Source organism: Eumetopias jubatus, unplaced genomic scaffold (genome assembly GCF_037043125.1).
Source record: "Eumetopias jubatus isolate StellerSeaLion01/CBP00866 unplaced genomic scaffold, mEumJub1_p1.0 scaffold_1, whole genome shotgun sequence".
Classification (NCBI taxonomy): Eukaryota; Metazoa; Chordata; class Mammalia; order Carnivora; family Otariidae; genus Eumetopias; species Eumetopias jubatus.
Genome location: NW_028274807.1, coordinates 166,482,320 through 166,506,687, shown reverse-complemented (window position 1 = coordinate 166,506,687; position 24,368 = coordinate 166,482,320). Strand labels below are relative to the sequence as shown.

The window sequence follows — 24,368 nt, the reverse complement described above, 5'->3', positions numbered from 1 at the left end:
GACACTCCGTGGGGCAGAGGCAGCTGGGCCGGCCCTGATGGTCTGGAGGACTCCCGGCCGGGCCCAGCCTCCTCTCTGGCCCCTGCCCTGCCCCCTCTCCCCCTCCTCTTGTTGTGACTCTTCCCAGCTCCAGGCTTGCCCACTGCTGCCGACACCTGCAGAGCATGTTGGGCACCTGAGCCCCGTGCTGGCCCTCTGTGGTCTGGGCCCCAACGGCCTCTCCAGCACACTCTTCCGTCTCTGTAGCCCTTGGCCACACCGGTGGCCACCCCAGCTGGAAACACCTCCCCCTCTGCCTGGGTTCCAGGAGCTCCTCTGTTCTCCCACCATCTGCTCCCTCAGCACCTTCTACCTGGGAGTCCAGTCGCTCCTGAGGAGGCCTGGGCTGTGCCATTTGCCAACGACCCCTGACCCATCAACTGGCCTTGACCTCTCTCCAGACATTCACCCGCAATAAAATATTCAGGGGCGCCTGGGTGGCTGGGTCCGTTTAGTGTCTGCCTTCGGCTCAGGTCATGATCCTGGGGTCCTGGGATGGAGCCCCGTGTCAGGCTCCCTGCTCCGCGGGGAGTCTGCTTCTCCCATCCCCCACCCCCATCTCTCTCTTGTTCTCTCTCTCAAATAAATAAAATCTTAAAAAAAGAATAAAAAATAAATAAAAAGAAAAGATTCAACAAGTAAAATAAAGAGATGGTATGTAGCCCTGTCACCGAGCTGGGGCCAGTGGAAAGGGCGGGTGAAAGATGTCATCATTGGACACATGTGGAGTTTGATAAGATATGTCCATGGACAGGACAGAAATTTGAATGTCACTCTTGGCATGTCCCTCTCTCATCCTGCACCTCACGTCCATCACCAAGGCCTGCAGATTCTGCTCCAAGATCCTACGGGAACCATTTCACTTTTCTCTGTCCCCATCCCCTCTGCCACTAGCATGCCCCCTGCTCCCCACCAACCCCAGGCTACCTGTTCACTCTGCATAGCAACACCTGGGTTTCTCTCGAACCCCCAGGACTGACCTGTCCCCTCCCCCAAGCTGAGAGTCATTCTCTCACTACCCACACTGGTCTCAGGGTGACATCCATGTTCTTAGCTCCATTCAGAAATTTCGAAGTCCCTGGTGGTCAGGCCTCACTCATTCTCTGATTGTCTCTTCTCTCATCCCTGGCCGCCCCCAATCTGTGCTCCAGTCATAGGAAAGGCTCTCCGTCTGCAACGCCGGCTCCCTCGTCCCTGTCTGCCCGGGCTGTCCCCCGCCAGCTGTGCCTGTCCCGCACCTGTAGTCTAGCTCAGATGCCACGACCCCTGGGGAAAGTGACTCTCTGAGGACGCTCACCCACCCTCATCAGATCACCGTAGCTCCCGTATGTGTCCCTCCCTGTCCTGTCCTGGCAAGCAGCAGCCCGTGGGATGAGGGAATGGGACCCCCGACTTGAGAAGCCTTTGTAGCCGCCAACCACTCCCCCAGCCCTTTGCATGTGTTCAAGTTCCACCCTCTTCAGGTCCAGCTCCAAGGCCATGTGCTCTGGGAGTCATCCCGGGCTGCTCCCCCCAGCTGGTGGCAGTCCAAGTCCCCAGCCAAGACTCAGCCTCCAGCCTCTGTCTACTAGGCATTTGTTGCCTTCGTTACCGCCAGGTCCCTCCGCCTGCCTACATGCTCCTCCAGAGCAGGGAGGGGGCCAAATTTTACTCCTGCCTGGCCAAGTGAGCTGCTTTCCACTTCTTGAAGGTATCTGGAAGTCTTTGCCTCTGGTCTTTCACAGTGCAGTTCTCTGCCTTGCCCGAAACACAGGCCCTTTCTCTGGGACCCTCAACCCACCTTTGGGTTGATGTGACATCCATCCCCAGCCTGAGTGAGACGCCAATAGAGGGCCCCACCCTTCTCTTCCACTGATACAGCCTCTAGGTCTGTGCAAGGAAACCTATTTAATGTCTGCTGGATGGAATCTGGACGATGAATTTCAAGAGGGAAGGACTATGTCTGCCAAGAGCTGGGCCTGGCACTTAGTAGATCCTTCAAAAACACATATCAAGAGAATGAGTAAACAAATGAGTGAGTGATTGAAAAAGAAATGGGGATAGGTTGGGGCCTCCTGCTCTGGTATCTGTGATTCTGGGGTGCTGTGTTTCTGTCCCCAAGCCAGATCTGCCTCTATTAATGTCCTTGGGCAACATTTTGGGAGAGGAATCCAAGATGCCCTAGGGATGACCTCAGCCAGAAACCTGCCCTTCTATGGCCATTTTAAAGATGGAGGAATTGAGTCCCAGAAGAGGAGGGACTTGCCCAACGGTATAGAACAGGTTAGTGGCTGAGCCAGGACTTGAAGCCAGGGCTGTATGACTCTAAAAGGGCCCAGCACCTGGCCACCGACATGGGCTCAAACAAGTGGTATGCCATCTCTCTTGAGGAAGACAGGGAAGGAGAAGGATGCTAGCTTTTGGCCTCATCTCTCAGGCTGCTATTCCCAGGATGGCCCACCTTTGGGGTCCCCGTCACAGATGTTGGTTGGGGTCCTCAGAGACCAGGCCAACCAAGGATCTCAAACTCACAAGCTCTGGGGCCAGACTGAGAACATGAGTGAAGTGGGCTGGATGGCAGACAATAAGGAGTGGTGAAGACTGATTCAAATGTGAGGGAAGAGTCTGTATAAAGCCACCCAAATTCAACATAAAAAAGGGCACTATACCAGCCAAATACAACATGTCTATGGGACCTATTTAACCCTCAGGCTAAGAGTTTCAGGCTAGACAGGCCCAGTCCCATTGCTTCCTAGAAGAAGTGGAACCCAGAGAGAAGACTCACAACCTCCCCATCTCCCTGTGGTCCTTAGAGGGCCTCCCAGAGCTGCAATGGGGTGAGGCAAGGGTGTTGCCAGGTGTGGGGAGCCCTGTGCAAAAGCTCTCTGTCCTGGAAAGAAGCTGCGGGCACCAGGAGAGGAGGAGATCCTAGCCTCAGAACTGCCCCCCAAGTCTTACCTTTGACGAGGGTATGCTTATCCGTGGGGGAGGAGCGAGCCAGCACCCGGAGCTTTGGCCAGATCTTGTCAATTCGCTCCTGTTCAATCTGGAGAGGGATGGGGGAGGGGGTCAGAGAGAGAAACTGAGGCTTGGAGAAGGGAGGGGACTCACCCCAAATCACTGGGCTCTGAGTGGCACACTACTGGTCTCTGTACAGTCATGTGGCCCCCATGCCTCCCAGGACCCTCCCCCCCCACCCCCAGCTTATCCCCCTGAAGATTCCTTGTGCTGGGCACGTACCTCCCCCTTCTCGTTGCGGATCCTCCGGTTGAACTCCTTGCCCTCCAGGCACAGAAAGTCCTCCCCAGGATGGATGATGCCACACTTGATGGCGATGGCCCGGGCCGTGTTGATATTGTCACCAGTGACCATGCGGACGGTGATGCCTGCCCGCTGGCACTTGCGGATGGCTTCTGGGACCTGGCGGGAGGGCAGGGGCAATGGGTTTGAGTGCCCCTGGGGCAGGCCCTCACCGCCCTTATGGATTCCAAAGTGAGCCCTGTTCACGGGCAGCGCCAGTGGAAGGGGCTTGGATGACCATGAGATACTGATAGCACATATGGCATGTAGACCATATCCTTCATTCCTGTGCCCATGGCAGGCATTATTAATCGATCACAGAATCTGATGATTAAACCCTGATGTGGCCTCAGAATTCTCAGCAGAGTCCCAGGCAGCTACCACCTAACACTGTGATGGTCCCTTCTAAGATGAAACCACTGGTTATCCTGATCTGGGCAAGGACTTTGAGAAAGACCTCAATAACACCCCAGGCAGGGGTAGAACACTCTACACTTGCAGAGGAATGTGTCCCTGCTTTATCCACATGCACAATTCCTACAAACTCAATGGTAAATATGCTCACGTATTTTCAGGTTTTTTTTTTTTTTTGTGGGGGTTGGCAGGACACTGCATTTGGGAGGATTTCATTTGCAGAATGTGACACTGGCTTAGAATAAATACAAATGATTATACTTCATGTAAAATAGGACATTGCCACGAGACAGTAAAGACTGCCTCTTGCCCTCCCTGATGTAATGACAGACTGATGTCTGGGCCAACCAGGCCAGAGTAGACCCAGCCAGTCAGAAGGGGGTAAGCACCAACCCCCCCGCCCCCCGCCCCCGCTCCAATGCAGAGCTGTGGATTTATTTGCCCAGCAATCAGGATGCAGAAACCAGCCTAGAGCTGCTGCAGGCCTTTACACACAACCCAGATCAACTGAACAAGGGATTCTGACCCATGGGCAGTGACCAATGATAAAATAATAAGGTATTATTTGCTATTTGCTGCAAAACGTCTTTGAGTTGAAGAGGACATATGAAGGGCAGAAAATCTAGTTGTACCAGAGGACCAAAGCACTTTAGAATCTCAGGCTTGGAGAGGCAGAGTCTGACTCCCACTCCTCTTGCATATCATAGTGCCTGGGGAGCTCAGCCCCATTCCCACTCCGCCAAGCCCCTGCTGAGAGGGTCTGCAGACTGTTATGGGCTGAACTGTGGCCATCTCACCCCCCCACCCGCCCAAATACATTTAAGTCTTAACCCCCACTGCCTGTGAATGTGACCTTACTGGGAGATAGGGTGTTTATAGAGGTAATCAAGTTGAGGTCGGTAGGGTGGCCCTTGACCAATGTGACTGGGGTTTTTATGAAGAGGGGAAATTTGGACCCAGACACGCAATCAGGGAGAATGTCACGTGAAGAGGAAGGCAGAGACTGGGTGTTGCTGCCACAAGTCAAGGAACGTTGAAGATTCCCAGCAAACCCCCATGACCTTGCGGAGGGGTGGGCGCTGGGGGTGGGGAGAAGATCTGAAGCAGATTCTCTCTCACAGCCCCCAGAAGAAACCAACCCTGCCAACACCAAGATCTTGGACTTCCAGCCTCCAGAACTGTGAGGCAGTCCAGTTCTGTTGCTGGGGGCCCCCAATCTGTGCTACTTTGTTATGGCGGCCCCAACAAACTCATATGAAGAATTAGAACATTGGTTCAAAACCTGACTGTGGACAGCTCCTGCCCACTGGTCCCCTTCCTGCCCTTAGGAATTTTAAAAACAAGGATTGAGCTTGAAAATCTTTAGCCTCTGTCCTCCCCCATCCACAGCACCTGTTGTTCCTTCAGCACAGAGCACCACGTTCCAAGCTGGGGTCACTGCCCAGCCCCTCCTCAATCTCCCTGCCTCCGGCCTTGCCCCTCTTCCATCGTTCTCCTACCTGACCACCAGCGACCTGCCTAAAGTTCCGCCTGGGTATCACTCTCCTTCAGGGGCTCCCCCCGCTGCTTGTAGAGAAAATCAAGACTCCTGAGCACCGTCATCTTGTGGCAGAGCAAGGAACAAATGCTGGGAAGAGGCCAAGGTCAGGAGGCCCCTCCAGCTCCCAGAATGGTATTAGAGACCAGCTCTGTGGTGACAGGTAGGGATCTCCTCATCCCCAGGGCTGGAGCAGGGTAGGCTGACCACAGGTCTCCTCTGGGTACATTTCCAGGGCCCAGGGACGAGGCTTCTCGTGCCCCTCAGGGCTTGGGGGCCACGTGAGCAAGGCCTCTGCCTCGTGCCACAGCGGCGGCTCACCCAGGCGAACGTGACCTCTTTGTACAGAGCCAGAGGGAGCGGGGATGTGGAATGTCCAAACATCCTGCTTACATAATTTATCGATGTCCTCCCCATGGCTGTAACCCGGATGGTAGCCCCCTGCTATCTCCTGTTCCAGGGGAAAGGAAAGAACCACTGCTCTTTAGGGTACCTACACCTTATCTGGCTCCTGCTTTCAAAGGAATAATTCAGGTTATATTTGATTCAAGATGCCTGGGGTCTTGGAGTTGGAAGGGGCTTCAGGTCATGACTCTCTGACTCTGCTCGTGCCCAGATCTCCGGCTAGGCATCCCACAGATGGCCAGCCAGCCTCTGCTTGCAGGCTTCTGATGATGGGGTGCTCACTCCCTCCAAGGCTGACCACTCCACAGTGGAACAAGTCTACCATACCCTTTCACATAATCATTCTTCTTTCAGATGAGAGCAGGTGCTCTCGGTCTGACTGGTACTCTTGTAGGAGGCAGGGGCTTTGGTAAAGATCTCTGTACAAAGGGCTCTGGGAGCACAGAGGAAGGTGCCATTCCTTCAGAAGGAAGTAGATGGAGAGGAGAAATCTGGGAAAGCTTCCTGGAGAAGGGGATGTTTGAGCTGCTTTTATTCAGCCAACACTAACTGAGGCTCTGGCACCTGGCACTGTGCCCAGGCTGGGGCTACACAGATGACCACTTCACTGTGGCCTGGGCCACAGAGAATTGTCCCATGAGATGCACTGGCAGAGAAGTTGGGAAGGGTGCTGTAGAAAGAGTGTGACAGGTGATCTGGAGGAGCTGAGGCTGAGGAGGATGTGAGGCAGGAGCCAGTGGCCATGAAGCTGGAGAAGGGCCTGAGGTCAGAAGGTGCTGGAATCAGGGGCTTGGTACCAGGCCTGGGGGCCATGGTAAGTTCTGAACTGGGGACAAGGTATCTAGCACCGTGTTTTAGAAAGACTTAACACTTTCAAGGCTGTCTCAGGGAGCCGAAATCTGCCTGTTTGGAATCCCCACCCTCTGGGGTTCCCCAAAACAAGCTGGCTTGGGGAGAAAAAGGAGGCAGCTAATTTTTCTGGCCCCCACACTTTCCTCTTTGTGGTGGAGGCTTCTCTGCCCTTGGGGGAGAGGGCTCAGGGGCCAAAAGGTTGGGTTGGGCTTTGCCCTCGGGATCCACCTGAGTGTTGGCTTCCTCACCTATAAAGTGGGGATGATAGTCTGTACCCCTCAGCGAGGCTGGGCGACGCTGTGATGGGGGCAAAGGGTACCAAGCACAGGGACAATAGATGCTGGTGGTGGGGGACAGGGTGCCTGGCAATGCACCTGACCATGGTCTTCTGTGCTTGTTCTTTCTGCTCCCGGAGATGGGGAGGGATGTTGAGGGTACAGAGGCAGATGCAGTGGGGGGTGGGGCACAGCTGTCGTCTGGGGACAGGGAGGGGCAGCCGTTTGTTTGGGGTGGTGGGATGGTGTGGGCCCACCACCATGATTCCTGAGTTAGGTACCTTAGAGGCCTGTGACCTACCTGTGGGGGGATTCCAGATGGACCTGGACACATCCGAGAGCCTCCTCGGCCACTTTTCTGGGCAGTGGGCCCTGTAACTGGACGTCTTTGTTGTACTTCAGTCTGGCTTTACACTCGCATGTGCTATGGTTCTGCTTACTCCTCCCCTTTCACTGGACATTTCATTAGGCTGTGGGCTCCGGAAGGCAGGGACCGCCAACTGCTCAGGACCCATCCAGGGGCCAGGCACAGGGCACATGGGTCATCATGAAACATCTCTCTGCTTAAGTCCCTCAAAGCCTGGTGAATGGATTTGGATGCGGACATGCCAACCCTTCACAATTTAGCTCCAGGCTCCCCTCCTACCCATTTCTCTCATAAATCCAACAGGGATATTCACTAGACCCTCACCCATCTGCATTTGCCTGCGCTGTTCCCTCTGCCTAGAATACCCTCTCTCCTGTAATCTGGGAGTCTCCTCCTCTTTCAGGTGAAATGCCCTCTACTCATAAAGCCATTCTGGATTCCTCCAACCCAATGGGGTGCTTCCTTAAACTGCACTCTGCATTTCCTTGTATTGCTCACTCGTTCATTCGTTTGACAAACAGCTACTGAACATCCAACTGCTCTGGGCACTGAGGATCCAGAGATGATTAAGACTCAAGCCACAGAGGCACCGATCTGGTTGAAATATACTTTCCACATAGACAAAATAGCTGTAAAATTAAAAAAAAAATTCCTTCTTTTGCTAAAATTATCCAAGAGTTTTCTCACAGAGGAAAAATAGCCAGAAAATGGGCGCTTCCTGTTTTCATTAAATAAAGGCTTTTAAACATCTGTTGTTTCTGGTGACACCCGTTGTCTGTGACTCCAAGGGCTCTAAACACCCCCGGATAACCCTGCAAATCCCAGACTGCTGCTCTTCTCATGGCTTTATCCACAGTGGCTTCAATCAGTGTCGGAAAATGTACCCATACCCGAGGTAGCATCTTATATGTGTCTGGGGGGTGATTGGCAAGCCTGTTTTGATCTGTTCCGTCTTCTCTCTTCTCATGGGAGGAAGACAACGTGATTTGTCCCCTTGACAGATGGGAAAACTGAGGGAGGTAGTTTGTGTTCCAGTGGCAGTTGCAAAAGGAATCTGAAAATGTTTGTAGGACCCTAGAGGTGGCCCAGGCTGAGGCTTCTGCTCCGGCCAGCCTCAGGGTTGCCTGGGAGAGCCTGCCCAAAACCATAGGCATAGACACTCCCCTAAGGTCACCCAAGAAGCTGGTGATGGTGGCTGCCTGTGAGGCGGGAACCAGAGGCCTGGGGGTGGCATGGGAGGCTACTTCATCTTGTCGGTGTTATTGGACCATTGGAATTTGGCTCCCTGTGTATAAATCCCCCAGCCTAAAACCCAAATAAATCAAAAGCCATCCCCACCCTACTGGGACATCCTGAATCAACACGTCAGAGCTTTGGGCGCCTGGGTGGCTCAGTTGTTAAGCGTCTGCCTTCGGCTCGGGTCATGATCCCAGGGTGTTGGGATCAAGCCCCGCATCGGGCTCCCTGCTCGGCAGGGAGCCTGCGTCTCCCTCTCCCACTCCCCCTGCTTGTGTTCCTGCTCTCGCTGTGTCTCTCTCTGTCAAATACATAAATAAAATCTTTAAAACAGGTCAGAGCTTTTATACTTTCAAGCAGTGTCACCAGCAACCCTGCTGGTGTCCCTCACTTGGGAATGTCCAACTCTTCATTATTCGGATGGGGAAACGTAGACCCAGGGAAGAGATGCACCTGAAGTCTCTCTGTGAGGGAGTGTCAGGAGTGGGGTGAGAACCCGTGTCCCTTGACCCTGCTTTGTCACCCTAGTAAGTCCCTGCTCCCCAACACGGCTTACAACATCAAAAATCTACATCCTGGGGGAGAGCCCAGGGGAGAGAGGAGGTCACCATCAAGGATGCGCTCACTTGACGGAAGCAAAGAAAGTCAGGGAAAGCTTTCCCATCGGCCAGCTCAGAATGTTGGAGCTTGGCAGGGACCTGAGGGGCATCTGGGCCAAGCTTCCATTTTACAGATCAGAAGACCAAGGCACAGAGAGGGGAAGTGGCTTGTGAGTGGCAGAGTTGGGGCTTGGATCCAGGCCCCCTTTCTCCAATGTAGGGCCCTCCAGGATGAAAGTGCTCCCAGCCCTGCTGGGAGTCTTTGCCTGAAGCCAGCTTCTCTGGATAATCATGCTGTTAGTGGAACATGCCAGGGACCCAGCTAAGGCCTTCCCAGGCCCTGTCCTCCCTCTCTTCACCCTCCTGACTTAGAACCACTTGCCCTTTCATTTCTGTGGCACCCAGGAGCAGGGCCTGGGGCAGGAAGGTGGAAAACCTGTTCTAATCTGGATTTGCTCAGCCACTTACAGCGAGACTTGGGGAACATCACTGTCCCTGCTTGGCCTCAGTGTTTTCACCTGCACACTGGGGCCGTGGGGAAGCACTTGGTCTCGGTCAGCAGTGCTCAATCCTGCAGTCATGCCCCTTTAGTGGATTGTCAAATCAGTTTAGCGGGTGGTGACTAGCATTAAAAAAAAAAAGCAAGAGATAGAAGAAAATAGAAAATACAAGCGCATCACATTACTTTGTGACATCCTTATTTTGGTTACGTGTATGTGCTTACTGAGTCATGGTATAAAATACATTTGTTATTAGCACAGGTCATGACCAGAAAAAGTATGTGTCTGATGCTGCTTCCCACCCCACCTCGGGGATACTTCTGAGGCATAAGAGTGATAGGCTAGGAGCTCTGGGAATGAGCCGCAGGCTGGCCTCATCTGCTATGTGGAGACTGTAAGGAGATAAACTGTCATGGGAAGGCTGAGCCCATTAGCGGCTGGTAATGAGCAGGCATCCCATGGGGAGACTGATAAATGGCCTGTCCATCCAGGGGGAGACACAGTCTGCAGGAAAACACATATGGCTCCAGGGCCAAGCACCTGGGGACAAATTGCCTTGGCTGCTTTAGGCTCTGGGTGGGAGTGAGGAGGCCTGTGGGGGCCTCTGGAGGTGTGAGAGATGAGTACCAGGCATAGTACTGGAAGATTGGTGTTCAAGTCCCATTCATTCTCATTCATTCATTCCACACTTAAATGAGCACCTTCCATAGGCCAGGCTGTGTGTTAGGGGCTGTTACGTGTCACTGGATCCAGAGTTATGAATCTATTGGGGAGGGGCACAGAGGAAGGGGAGCCACATTTAAGGGCCACTTACCTCCTGTCTGACACTGCCTGTTCCTTGTATATGCACGATCTGTCATGCACATGATACCTCATAGTATCCTGGGGTGTGTGTGAGTGGAGAATACTATTATTATCCCCAGTCTACAGATGAGGAAACAGAGGCTCAGAAGGTTATGTAACTGGCCCAGGGTCACACAGCCAGTAATGCTGGGACTCAGGATCCCAGGTCTGTCTGATGCCTGAGCTCACACTCCTGACGATGCTTCTCCTTGCTGCTAAAACGTGAAAGTCCATGTCCGTGACATTCTAGTCTCACTTCGTCTTTGGAACACAGACTCTTAGAATACCAGGGCTGGGAATTTGGAAAACACCCTGTCCATCCCTTTTCACTGGAAAAAAGGGGAAATGGAGGCTCCATGAGGAGCAGGGAACAGCAAGCGGCCCCTAGGGAATGGTGTCAGGGCAGGTGGGGAACAATGAAGTTTCTTCCGGTAGAGGAAGGCGGTCCTGAGAGGCCCCATCACCAAATTCCATGGCCGGGGCCAACGTGGGCCCAGTCCCTGCCGGCCTGGGCATCAGCCGTGGGCCCAGCAGCTGGGTTAGTCCTCCGATGACGTGGAGGCCGGCCTCTCCTGGGCTCTGCCCTCTGGGGCTCCCCAGGGTGAGGACTCACTCTGCCTGCCCACAGCAATGTTTTGGAGATTCAAGGCAGCCCTCTCTTCTTCCTACAGCCTCTCCAGCCTGGGCAGTCTGACTGAGCACCCATGTCCATTCTCCCCCAACCCTGCCAATCCCCAGCACTGAATTCTGTCTTCCTGCTGGATGCAGACGCAGCTAAAGGAGACTGAAGACCTGTGTGAACTGAGCACTCCATTAGGTGCATTTACTACATCACCTTTCTTGGTCCTTCCGGGTCGGGGTGCTGTCATCCCTCTTCTCTTCTGCCTGAGAGTCTGACCTTTGGCTAACTTTCTAGCTCTGTGCCCCTGGAGACCTGACAAAGCGAGACTATAGGCTGCGTCACTGTGCAAGCCTGCTAGGGTAAACTGATTGGGAAACTGGATCTGAAAGGACAGATCTCTACCTGCTGATGTGACATCACACTGGGGGTTTTCCTGAATACCGGTGACCTTAGTTTCTGGGTCTCTCCTTTACGGGGACCCTGGAACCTAGGCCTATGGATATGTTATAGGAGATCCTGGCTCCTGTGGGGCAAGAGGCTTCTAAGGCAGGGCAGCCCCCATGCTTGTCCCTTGGGAACACGGGGAGGTTTCTGGATGCTTGAGTGGATGGCTCTAGGGCTGCTCCCATGGCAAAGCAATGCCTGCTGTCAGGCTGCCCGATGTCCTGAGCAGACTGATGCCAAGCGTGGCCTACGCTGGTCTTATGAGTTTGAGCGTTTAGGAGTAGGTAAAGAGAAAACCTCGTAGATGCTACAGGGAAACTGAGGCTCAGAGAGGTGAGGCAACTTAAGCTAGCTTGCCAGCAGACCGGACTCCCAGCCTCTCCAAGCCTGCTGGTAGGGGGCTTACCTCGGGCCGCACGGGGTCCTCAATGCCCACCACGCAGATGCAGGTTAGGTCATTGAGGATGTCATTCTCATTGTCCCAGTCGGGCTCAGGGCTGCTGGGGAAGTCGCGGTAGGCCACACAGATGGTTCGGAGCCCATCGCAGGCCATGGGCTCGATCACCTTCTTCACCATCTCGTCCCGGTCGCGGGGCCGGAAGACGCGGGGCTCCCCTGCCCCGTTGAGGATTTTGCAGCACCTGGGGGCGGATGGGAGGGAGATGGGTAAAGTCCAGCCAAGGGCCCAAGGATCCTCCCTCTGGCCAGCTCGCACTCACCTCCCCCTCCCCAGTGATGCCCAGCTGGCCATGGTTGGTCATCCAGTGTCTGCCCAGTTCGTCTCCCATAATGCTTCAGGGCTGGTCCAGGCCCCTGGGCCCCAGGCAGGGATGAAATCAGGACCAGCCAAAAAGAAATCAGGCAGCCTTCTTGCAGTATCTGCCCCAGTCCATTCAGCAAGAGCACATCTAGTTTGATCTGTCTTATATTCACAAGATTTCATCTGAAAAAACAGTTCCACAGCTAAAATGGTTTTCAAAGGTCATAAAACCCAGGCTAGTGGTTCTGGACCTTGCTTGCACATTAGAATGGCTTGGGGGGAACACCGAATAAATAAATACCCAAAGGTTCCAATTTATGTGTGAGCCCTACCCCAAAGGTTCCAATTTATTTGTATTATTTTTTTGGGGGGGAGGGGCAGACAGAGAGAGAACCTCTCTCTTCAACAGGCTCCACGCCCAGTGCAGAGCCCAACACAGGGCTCGATCTTACCACCCTGAGATCATGACCTGAGCTGAAATCAAGAGTCGGACGCTTAAGTGTCCGAGCCACCCAGGTGCCCTCTATCAGTGGTTTTTTAAAAGTTCCCTGGGGTGATTCCAATATGTAGCCAGAGTTGAGAACCACTGGGCTAGACCAATCCCATCAAGGTATGAGTGGGGAAACTGAGGTTCAGAGGCCGGGAATGACTTACTTAGATCTCCAGGCTTATCTCTGGCACCTGGAGCCAGAGTAGACTGGCTAATAACGAACATCACTATGGTCAACCATCACCGTGCTAAGGGAAGTGAAATAAGGGAGATTTAACAGTGACACTGGGTGGAACGTCCTGGTGATTCAGTGATGTAGGGAGGAGGAAGGGAGGGCTCTCTGTAGAAAGTTTTAAGAGGAAATAGTGGAGAAAGCACCTGGAGGTGGTCCTGCTGTGGAACGTTGGGCAGGGCCTCCCCTGCACCTCTGGGTGCCAGATGACCCTCCAGCCCAGTCTGCAGGACAGCCTGCACTGCACGACTTGGTGGTCCCCGGCTCCCCGCCCCCCTCCTCCCCTCCCACCTCCCACGCGCAGCTTACTTCTTGAGCACGATCTCAGAAGCGCCCTTGCTGTACATGCGGAAGCTCTCGTCAGGCAGCTTGATGACTGTGCTCATGGACTTGCGCACGGAGTTGAAGGTGTACACCTTGTACAGTTTCTCCTCTGGCATCTGGCTGCGCACAGGCTCGTAGTCCTGCTTCAGGTCCAGCACGAAGCCCAGCAGGCCGCACTCCGTCTTGTTGCCCACTTGCCGAGGCAAGGCACCCTCCTTCTCTGGGGGCTGTGGGGAGAGAGGCCAGGGCGGCTCACAGGGGGTAGCCTCTGAGGCCCCGGGGCCGGGCTGTCCCCTTTTCCCACCACCTGCACCCTCAGCCCTCTCCATCCCAGACCCAATCCTGGCTCTGGATGAAAGGAGTTAAGCAAGATCAGCTTTTTAAAAACTATGAACTCTTTCAAACCTACAAGCCGGATAGAGAATAAGAAAAGAAACACTTATGTACTCTCCATTCAGCTTTGTAGAGCCTGAGCATTACGCCCTATTTGCTTTAGATTTTTCTTCCTTGAGAAGGAAAACATGACAGATAAGGGTGAGTCCCCCTGTGTGTCCCTCCCTGTCTGCAGAATCCACCCTTGTCCCAGAAAGAAACTCTGTCTTAAAAGTGGCATGAATTATTACCCTATGTGTGTGTTTTTTTTTTGATTTTTAAAGATTTACTTGTTATCATTTTTTTACTTTAGAGAGAGTGAAAGCAAGAGAACAGGGGTGAGGGGCAGAGAGAAAGGGAGAGAAAGAATCTTAAGCAGGCTCCACGCCCAGTGAGGAGCCCATCGTGGAGCTCGATCTCAAGACCCTGAGATCATGACCTGAGCTGAAACCAAGAGTCGGATGCTTAACTGACTGAGTTATCCAGGAGCCCCTACCCTGTGGGTGTTTTAAATTTTTATTTTGAGCTAATTCTAGACTGACATGCAATAAGAAATAGTACAGAGAGATGGCACACACCCTTCATCCAGGTTCCCCTAGTGCTCACCTGTGTGACTTGCTCATGGTCACAGACCTGCAGAGGGGCAGCCCTGGGGCTGTCCCCAAGCCCCCTGACTCCCAGTGCAGACCAGGTTCCCCTAGTGCTCACCTGTGTGACTACAGTACATCGCAGCCAAGATACGGACACTGAGGCAATCGAACCCACCTTACTCAGATTTCACCAGTTTTATATGCACTCGTGTGTATGTGTTTAGTTCTATGCAGTGCTTTGTGTGTGGATTCCTGTGACCACCACTGTGAAGATATGCAACAGTTCATGACAAGGATCCAATCCCTGTGCCACCCTTTTCAAAGCGGCAGTCACCTCCCTTCCCACTCCCTCCCTGGCCCTGGCCCCCATTAATCTGTTCTCTATCTTCATAATTTTGTCATTTCGAGCTTGTTATATACATGGAATCATACGGTATGTGAAACCTTTGAAGACTGCATTCTTCTTACTCAACATCTTCTCCTCGAGGTCCAGGCAAGTTGTTGTGTGTGTCAGGAGCTTGTCCCTTTTCCGTGCCGAGTAGTATTCCATGCTAGGGATGCACTGTCCCTTGTGAGTTCAATTTAGGTTCAGCCAAATGAAACTGCTATTGTAAGTCAACATGCTCAGTTACACGTAGCTTAACCTTATGTCTGTATGCATGTATGTGCAGTGCTGCTTTGCACGTTGAAAACTTCATGTAAGACTGTACACATTCTTCGAAAACTTGTTTATTCGTGTAACTACATTTTGAGAATCACTTGTGTTTATTCTAGCTAGTTTGTTCTTTTTTCCCCTGCTCTATCGATGCCATTCTATAACTAAGCCGCCATTTCCTTTCCTCTTTTCCTTCTCTCCACTCACTGATTTAGCATACATTCTTCAGCACTGGCTAAGTGCTGGCCCTCTGCCAGGTGCGGGGCTGCATGAAAGCCTCCACCCTGGGGGCTTGGCAAAATCATTGGCCACCTCTCCCCCAGCAACTCTCACTTCATCGCGTGGCTGCCTGAACATGACCGGTTTCATGCCTCTGTGCCTTTGCTCTGCTGTTCCTCCCCTCTTTCCTGCCAGGCAAACTCCTCCTTGATTTTTGAAGGGCCAGCTCAAATATCTCCGTGTTTTTGAAAATTGCTTCATGGGTCTGTCTCCCACTGAGTAAAGGAGTTCTTGTATTCTTTTCCTTGCTACGTTCTCAGGACCAGCACAGAGCCCAGCACACAGTAGGCACTTACTAATTGTTGGCTGGATGGTTCCATGCAGACCAGAGTGGTGGGGGAGGCGCAGGTTAATAGGTAAGAACAAGAGGCCTCCACATGGGCTAATTGTGGGATTAGCCAGAGGCTGTGGGAGGTTCCGATAACTCACGTCCCACCTGTACCCCCACACGCGTGCATATGCTTCTTGCATAAAATTACTTTTATGCAGCGTCTTGGGTGGAGGTGGCATTGGGGATGGTAAAAGCCACCGCAGATAAACCCAAACCCTAGAGAGATTTAGAAGAGGAATATCTACCTACGAACCTGCCTGTTCCATCCCCACCCACCCCTGGCATTAGTGGCTTTTTGTGGGTCTCAGACCATCCTTGACCAGGAACTCTGCATCCTCACCCTCAGCCCCCATCCTGCTGCTCAAAAGGACTTCCTGGACAGGCAGAAAGGGGGGTCTGGAAGATGCTGGCACGGACCAGCTGTGTGGGGGACAGGACAGCGACTGGACATGGCCCTGGCTCACTCCCCCTTTCACAGTTAGGGCTCAGGCCCAGGGAGCTGATCCCAGCTCTGTGGGGTCACTGGCACTGATAATTCATAGGAAGGACAGAACCTTAAGCCTGTGTCCTCTGTTTCTCTGTCTATAAAATGGAGAGACTAGAGCAGATGACCTCTAGCTGAGAGAAAAAACGGCACTTTTCAACCCTTTTCGTCAAGCGGATTGTGGTGAGGGATGGTGCAATGAAGCAGAGGTGTGGTGTCTCAGTGGCAGCTGAGGGCCCTGGGCAGGAACAAGGCTCAGGACACCCTCCCTGCTCCCACGCCATGCAGAACTATGTCTCTGGCACCAGGGGCCTTAGAAGGCTCGCCACTCCTGAGCTCTTTGGTGGGACTGGGTTTGGAAGCAAAGGAGACTTTGGCACAGCTTCCCATTTCTGATGTTTGCGAAAATAAATTCGAAGCACTTTCCCTTTGTCTCTGTAGTATGGTGTAATGTTGTGATTTTAAAAATTGTACATTTTATTTATTTACTTTAATTTTTTAAAAAGATTTATTTATTTGAGAGAGAAAGAGAGCACGTGCAAGTGGGGGGAGGGGCAGAGGGAGTGGGAAAGGGAGACTCCTACGCAGACTCCCTGCTGAGCACTGAGTCGTGGGGCTTCGTCCCACGACCCCAAGATCATGACCTTGAGCCAAAATCAAGAGTAGGACGCTCAACCGACTGAGGCACCTAGGCATCCCTCTTACTTTTAATTTTTTCTGTATTTTTATAATTAACCTTCTGGTGACTTCCAGAATTTTATGTCTTTTTCACAACAGTTTTTCTCCCGTCTCCACTAATGAAAGAAAATGACAACCCGGAGGACTTAAATAAAAATGCCTAGTTACTTATTAGCCCAAGAGAGCTGAGCCGTTATGCCTTCAAAATACCCGGCATTTTATTACCCTCTGTGAAATATTTTAATTTTCCTCTAAAAGGATTTCAAACAATCCATGGTTGCAAATGGCAGAGCTGCCTCCTACGTAATTCAATTTGTTTCCATGAACTTGAGCTCCGAGAACGCCTAAGTGTATTACTAAGAAGCAGGGGCCCACCCCTTTCCTCTTTTGATTTTTTTTTTTTTTTTTTTTTAGATCTTGACAAACCCAGAGGTTTTGCTATTGCTGTAGACTTTCCAAGAACCTTTTTATCTCTAGGGCTCCGATTCTGTAAAGGAGTTAAGACGTTGGTATTGTTTCAGTTTTAACGGACAGGAAGCAGGCCCGGGAGGGGAGTGACTTGCTCATGGTCACAGACCTGCAGAGGGGCAGCCCTGGGGCTGTCCCCAAGCCCCCTGGCTCCCAGTGCCGCCTGGAAGCTTCATCCAGCACATTTCCCTGTGTGGTACTGAGCCCTTTGGGAATGCTGGATGCAGTCACCAGGCATAATTCATGTTCCTGTTTGGGGTGCTGGGGGGTGAATAGAGCCAAGAGCAAGGAATAATGACTAGAAGAGCTACAAGTTATAAATAACACCTGCAAAAATGAGATGAAAAAAAGTGCAGCTAGGAGTGCCTGGGTGGCTCAGTCAGTTAAGCATCCAACTCTTGATCTCAGCTCAGATCTTGCTCTCAGGGTCATGAGTTCAAGGCCCACATTGGGCTGCATGCTGGGTGGGCAGCCTACGTAAAAAAAAAAGCGCAACTAGCCTGAACCACCTCACACTCATTAGGATGGCTACTATAAGAAAACCAAGCAGAAAACAAGTGTTGGTGAGGGTGTGAAGAAACCGCAGCCGTGTGCGCTGCTGGTGGGAAGGTGACATTGTACAGCCACCGTGGAAAACAGGATGGTGGTTCCTCAACAGATTAAACATGGAATTACCATATAATCCAGCATTCCACTTCTGGGTATATACCCAAAAGAATTGGAAGCAGGAACTTAAAAAGATACTTGTATATCCATGTTCATGGCAGCACTACTCGCAAAAGCCAAGAGGTAGGGGCAATGCACGTGTCCGTTGGCAAATGAATGGATACATAAAGTGTGGTCTACACATACAGGGGAGTATGATCCAGCCTTAAAATGGAAGGAAAGTCTAACACATGTGACAACATGGATAAAACTGAGGGCAGTATAAGTGAAATGAGCCAGTCACAAAAGGACAGACACTGTATAATGTCCACCTGTATTATGTACCTAGAGGAGTCAGATTCATAGAAAAAGAAAGTAGAATGGTGGGCACCAGGGGCTGGTGGTGGGGGGAATGGGGAGCTAGTGTTTGATGGGACAGAGTTTCAGTTTGGGAAAGATGGAAAGTTCTGGGATGGATGGTTGGGATGGTCGCACAACGTGAATGTACTTAACGCCACTTGAAAACAGTTCAGATGATTCATTTGATGTTACAGGTATTTCATCACTAAAAAACCTCCAAAAAGTCCCCCCAAAGAACCCAGCAACGTAGCATGGTAAACTGTAGCACCTGCCATATGATGATGCTTCTAGGAGTGCGTAGAAAACAACTTTCTGCTGAGTGGCTGTCTCCGGTGGCCTAGCCTGCTGCTCCTCACCCCTCAAGGGCAGGCACTGGTGGAGCGCCTCCCCAGTGCCCGGATGAACCACCAGCCAGCTCAACAGCAGCAGCGGCGGCCATGTTTGAATGTCAACTCTGCCCCGTCCTTTACTGGGCTTGTCACACGTATGGTCTGGTTCTACCCCCACAGCTCCCTGGGAAGCCAGCGATGAATATTCCCACTTCACAGCTGTGTACAGGGAGGTCCAGAGAGGCGAGGTCACATTGCTAGTCAGCGGCCCAGCTAGGATTTGACCCCAGTGTTCTCGGCTTTGAGCCTATAGCATGTGCTCTCCCCATAGCCCTGCCTGTCTCCACTAGCACTGGAGATCTCTGGTTAACTAGGGAACTGGCTGATGATCAATTTAGAGTCCAAGGGTGTGGGGAGATGTGTCTGTTTTGCTTATCTTTGTCTCCCACTATGGGGTAACCAATGAATATCTGTGGAATGAATAAATGAATAATTCTGTGCTTGTATGTGTAGGGTACAGCCCATGGGAGGCCAGAGGCCTCCAGAATTCTCTTCTAAAGGCCTGCCTCCCCAGGAGCTTCTCAGTGCTAGGCCTCCTGAGGAACATGAGGTAGCAGAGCCATGGGATCTTCCCCAGAGGCGGGGAAGGCAGGTCCGTGTGAGTGTCCAGGACAAAGACAGGACAGGCTGAGACCCCCTGGGGAGACACACTCCTGGAAAGCAGACTCCTTGGGACCTCCCCAGGCTCAGCAGTGCACAGTGTGTGTGTGTGTGTGTGTTTGTGCAGTTGTATGTGTGTGGTGTGTGTGTGCGTAGTGTGTCCAATTTCATATGGTGTGTGGTGTGTGTGTTTGGTGTGTGAGTGCAGTTGTATGTGTATGGTGTGTATATGCAATTGTATGTGTGTGGTGTGTGTGTGTGATGTGTGAGTGCGGTGTGTGAGTGCGGTGTGTGAGTGCAGTGTATGTATGTGGTGTGTGTAATTGTATGTGTGGTGTGTGTGCGGTTGAATGTATGTGGTGTATGTGTGAGTGTAGCTCTGTGTGTGTGTGTGTGTGTGTGTGTGTGGTGTGTGCAGTTGTATGTGTGTGGTGTGTGTATATATGCAGTTGTGTGTGTGTATGTGTGTGTGGTGTGTGCAGTTGTATGTGTGTGGTGTGTGTATATATGCAGTTGTGTGTGTGTATGTGTGTGTGGTGTGTGTTTGTGTATGGTGAGTGAATGCAGTTCTATGGTATGTGTATGCAATTGTATGTGTGTGCTGTGTGTGTGTGTATACAGATGCGTGTGTGTATGTCATGGTGTGTGTGTGTGGTGTGTGCCATGTATGTGTGTGGTGTGCATGGTGTGGTATGTGTGTATGTGTGGTGTGTGTGTGTGCATGCATACATGCAGGGTGTGATGTAGAGATTAACAGCTCTGTTAAAAATCCAAATTCCCCATTTGGGACTATTTGCTTTAAACTCTTCTCCCAGAGATGGTGTTTGCAAAAACAAAACAAACAAAAACAACTAAAACAGCTGTTGAATTCAACACACAGGCCCCTGCCATTTCACATACCAGAACCACAGCCCACCTCCCTTCCCCATCTTAGCACCCTGTAAAGTACCCTCCAGAATCTTCGGCACCTTTTGGCATCCCTGGCTTGGCCAGAGCCTACTCTCAGAGTGTGGCTTGACTTGGGGACTTAGAGGCTCATTGGAATATTCAATGGAGCCCTGGGTTTGGAGCCAGGAGATCTGAGTTCAAGGTTGGCTCTCTGCTTCGTGGAGTCCCTCTCTAAATACCCAAGTTCTAAGGCATGGGAAATACAATTAAGCAGCTCCTTCCTGCCTTTGAGGGTTACTGGGGCCCCCTGGGGTAAGGCGGCATCATGGCCACCTCAGCTTAGGAATGGGGTATGCTGAGGACCTGGGGTTTCTAATTAGGTCAAGTGTGGCTGATTTATTCAGGAAGACCATCCTGCCAGGAAACCCCTTTTTGCTCTTTCCTCCTGAACCACTTCAGATTTGACCCCAGTGACCTTTGGAGGCTCCAGGGAGATTTGTTTTTCTCTAGACAGTTTATGTGTTCAGAAATACGCCACAAACTTCCAACAATTCCGCTCCACAAGTCCCCATCCTCGGCTTAATAATTCAAACGTTAACTGTGGTGTCAACCTACTTTGAAAGAGGTCTCATAAAATACAAAATTAAGGTCTGCTTGGGTGGTTTTAGCACTCAGAACATACACAGTTGGAAAAGGAGAATGTTTTCCCAAGAAAGCACAAGGCCTCACAAGTGAGGAAGGAAGTATTTCCGTCTTAAAGCACAGCTGTGGTTCTGAGAAGGAGCAGGGCGATGGGAAGAAGCCAGCAGAAGTCCTGATGTTCAAAGGGTCGGAGATAACAAAAGAAATCTGAGGGTGTGCCACGATTTCTGAGGCAGGGGAGCAATTTCTGACTCAAGGGTGATTCACATAGCTTCTCTCAGAGGGCAAGTTTAGTTCCTAATGATTCGAAATAAGACGGGAAAGAAGAAAGCTTTGCCTCCTCAGGAGTGATGGGGCATGGGGTTGAGGCTGGCCCTCTGGAGGGCCCTCCTGGGCCACTTTTCCTGGCCTCCCTGCCAGCAGCCTCAGCCTCACACCACCCTCCACTCCTGCCTGGGGTGCTTTATCTGAGCACCATGAGCAGAATCCTTTTAAGGGCTCATTGGATGCCACCTAGCTGTCCCTCCACACCCCCAGTCTTGACTCTCATCATTCCAGCCCCAGAGAAATACTCAGGCCACAGATCATCCGTATAAGCCACACATCTTCAGGTCTCCGGGCCTTGGCAGTACTGTGCCCCTGCCTGGAATGCCCTTGCCCGCTTGGTAAACTCCTCTAGAATTCTCTGGGTCCAAATCTGCCACTTGGCGGTCAGGAACAATCCTGGGCAGCTTACTTGATGTTTCTGCAGCTCAGTGTTTTTAGCTGCAAGATGGGAATGGTCATATTTGCCTTGATTCCCTGGAAGGGATGTGGAGGGTTAGGCAAGACAGTGACTGGCAAAATAAACTACAGAGAATAAGACTCAGGAATAATAAAAGAAGTTACAAGAGTAATAACTACCATGGCCTGAGTGCTTGCTACATGTCAGGAACCGCGCTGGGACATACGTATTTTCTCATCTGACCTTCACAGTAGCCCTGAAGCTGCCTCCAGGCAAAGGTGCATCTTTATGTGTTGCGCAGGAAGGGGTGGTGAGCTGCATGGGCTCTGGGTTGGACGGACCTGGGTTCTAATCCTGGCTCAGCCTCTTATCTGCTCTGGAACTCCGAGAGTGGTTTTTCACTTCTCCCAGCTTTGGGGTCTGATCTATGAATTAGAGATGTGATATCACCTACTTCATGGGGTCGTTGTACAAGGGGTGTATGGGGGTAAGTGCTTAGCATTGAGCCTAAGGGAATGTTAGCAATTAGGGTTAATTATATATTCACTTTACAGATTTGCAGACTGGGAAATGGAAGCTCAAAGGGGTCAAGTAGCTTGTTCAGGGTCACACAGGTGGTTAAGTGCTGGAGATGAGGTTTGAACCTTGGTTTGTTGGACTTCAGAGCCAAACCTCATTGCTTCTTGGACTGGGTGTCAGGACATCTGGATTCCAGCTTCAGTAGCCCATGGGGTGACCTGAGACAAGTCCCTTCCTATTTTCAGGCCTCAGAGTAAAGTGAGGGGGCTGGACCAGGGGGTCTCTAAGACCTGTGAATCCATGTAGATGACACCCACACAAACTACCCTTGCAAATACTCAAGTAGGTTGGTGTTTTGTTTTGTTTTGTCTTTTAAGAATGAAAGGTGCTGTCTAACTGGGAGGTCTCTGGATGAATGTAGACTAGAGAGCTGGGGGTAGCTGCAGAAGAGATCAGCTCAATATGCTGGAAGAACCGACAGAGCACTGGTATTGGCCCTGGGACAGAGATGGGGCCAACTCTTACCTCCTGCTGCCACAAGAGGGACAGTCTGTCCTGAGCATCTTATTAATTCATATTCACCCATCCACTGCCCATATATTCATCCACTCATCCATTCAACCATCCACTCATCCATCCATCTACCCATCCATCACCCACCCATCCATCCATCTGTCTCCCTACCTACTCCTCATCTCATTGATTATCTATCTATGCATCTATTCACCAATCAATTCACTTACCTCACCCACCCAACCAGTACTTCCCAAGAGCTATGCCTGGGGGAACAGAGATGACTCAAGTGTGTTTCTCCCTCTCAAAGAGCCCACGTTGTCAGACAATAAGAAGACATGGGAGAGTCAGTGGTCTCACGGAGGAGGAAATACAGCCCTGTCCAAGGTCTGATTTTCCTAGGCCGGACTCATTTCCTGATCAAAGCTGATGGACAGGGCTTGTGGGGAGGACACTGCCTGCATTTACCTGCCTTCTGTGCTTTAGGAAGTCCTACAGTCTAGATTTCCTAGCTTGGCTTGGAGGGTGGCTGGACTTCTACTCTGGACTAAGCAGCCCCTGACTCTTCTCAGGAGTCCTCTGGGCCTGGAAGGACAGTCCCTCAGAGGCCCTTTGCCCTATATGGCTGGCAGGCCCTGGCTGTGAATCTGACTCTCTGGACCCCAGGCCTTCCTTCCTGAGAGACCACCTTATGCTAAAGACGCTGTAGGACTGGTTTCAGTGACCAAAAGCCCGGTCTGGACACCCTACTCAACAGCTGGCTTTGGAGTATCTATAAGTTGGCTTTGCCACTAGTTGGCTGTATGGCTTTGGGTAAGACCCTTTTCCTCTATAGCCCTCGTGCTTCTGCGATTTATTGTTAGCCTCTGCATTGCTACAGACGGAATCCCCTTACAAAGGGTGATTTTACTGCTGAATAATGACAACACTAACCATACACAGTGCTGAATACGAGCCAGGCATTTTTCACTTACTAACTCATTTCATCCTCACAATAATCCTATCATTTTCTCAGGAAACTGAGGCACAGAGAGGTTAAGTAACTTGTTTGAATTCATATAGCTAGAGAAGGATTTGAACCCAGGCTGCCTGGCTCCAAAGGATGAGCTTTAACAACTACCTTGTCATACCAGGGACCTCTGCTATCCCTCTGTACCGATGACCATCAGCCCCCACCAAGGAGAGCCATGTGGCCAGGGGGCTTTCAGGAAAGATCCAGAAAGAAGACGCACAGGAGTCCTGGGATGCTAGGGTTCCAGGCACCATCAGGGGACACCGGCGCCCGAGAGGTAAGTGTCTTAGCCTGATTACAAACCAAGGATCCCAATTCCTGGGTCCCTGACCTTTCTCCAGTCTCAGCAGCTAAACCTCCCCAGGTAGACTGACTGACCCCTGTCCTTCAAGCCACGTGGAACCAACCAACATCTGGAAATGAGATTTTAGCTTTGCTGCCAGTGCTACGCAACAGTGCCTAACTGAGATGGCCCCTCGGCCCTCCAGGCAGACCCCAGAACTGCTTTTTTACTGTGGTTATATAAGTTACATCTCAATCCAAGCCCACCCCACAGGGCTGTGCCCCCGCGGCCGCCCCATTGCCCAAATCCTGCTCTGGGAATTGCCCTGATCCCCCTCTCTCCCACATCTGCAGGACAAGATCATTAACAGCATCCCCGTTATTTTAGGAAGGCCTGGGGAACAGAGTAAAATATTGCTGATCTCCCTTGATTCCCAAATTGGGCAGGGGTGGGGGTGAGGTGGGAAGACGACAAAACATCGTCATTTCTGGCATCACCCCCGCCCCCCTGGGTTCTGGATCACCCCTGTGCCCACATTCTCCCGACCTACTTTCCCTCTCCTCTGTGGGCCTCCCGTAGCCTGTAGCTCTGGGGTGATGCAGGGGGCTGCTTGGCCCTGGATAGTGCAGATCTTACAGCCCCAGTGTCTGGAGGCAGAAGCTGCCTTCTCCCCCTTCTCCCACCAGCCCTCAGCCCCTAGCTGCTGAGTCACACTCTC

At 51.7% G+C, this 24,368-nt stretch overlaps 1 protein-coding gene across 10 annotated transcripts in view; it reads right to left on the bottom strand.

Moving 5' to 3' along the window:
• The window catches only part of ATP2B2 (ATPase plasma membrane Ca2+ transporting 2), a 116,327-nt gene that overhangs the window by 16,556 nt on the left and 75,403 nt on the right, over positions 1 to 24,368 (bottom strand). For all 10 annotated transcript variants that reach the window (XM_088021701.1, XM_088021697.1, XM_028101852.2 and 7 more), the window contains 4 exons: positions 13,204 to 13,445; positions 11,819 to 12,053; positions 3,259 to 3,438; positions 2,977 to 3,064 (listed from right to left, as the gene is read on the bottom strand). In XM_088021701.1, the coding sequence (XP_087877827.1) occupies positions 2,977 to 3,064; positions 3,259 to 3,438; positions 11,819 to 12,053; positions 13,204 to 13,445 (745 nt within the window). The remainder of the gene's footprint in view (positions 1 to 2,976; positions 3,065 to 3,258; positions 3,439 to 11,818; positions 12,054 to 13,203; positions 13,446 to 24,368) is intronic.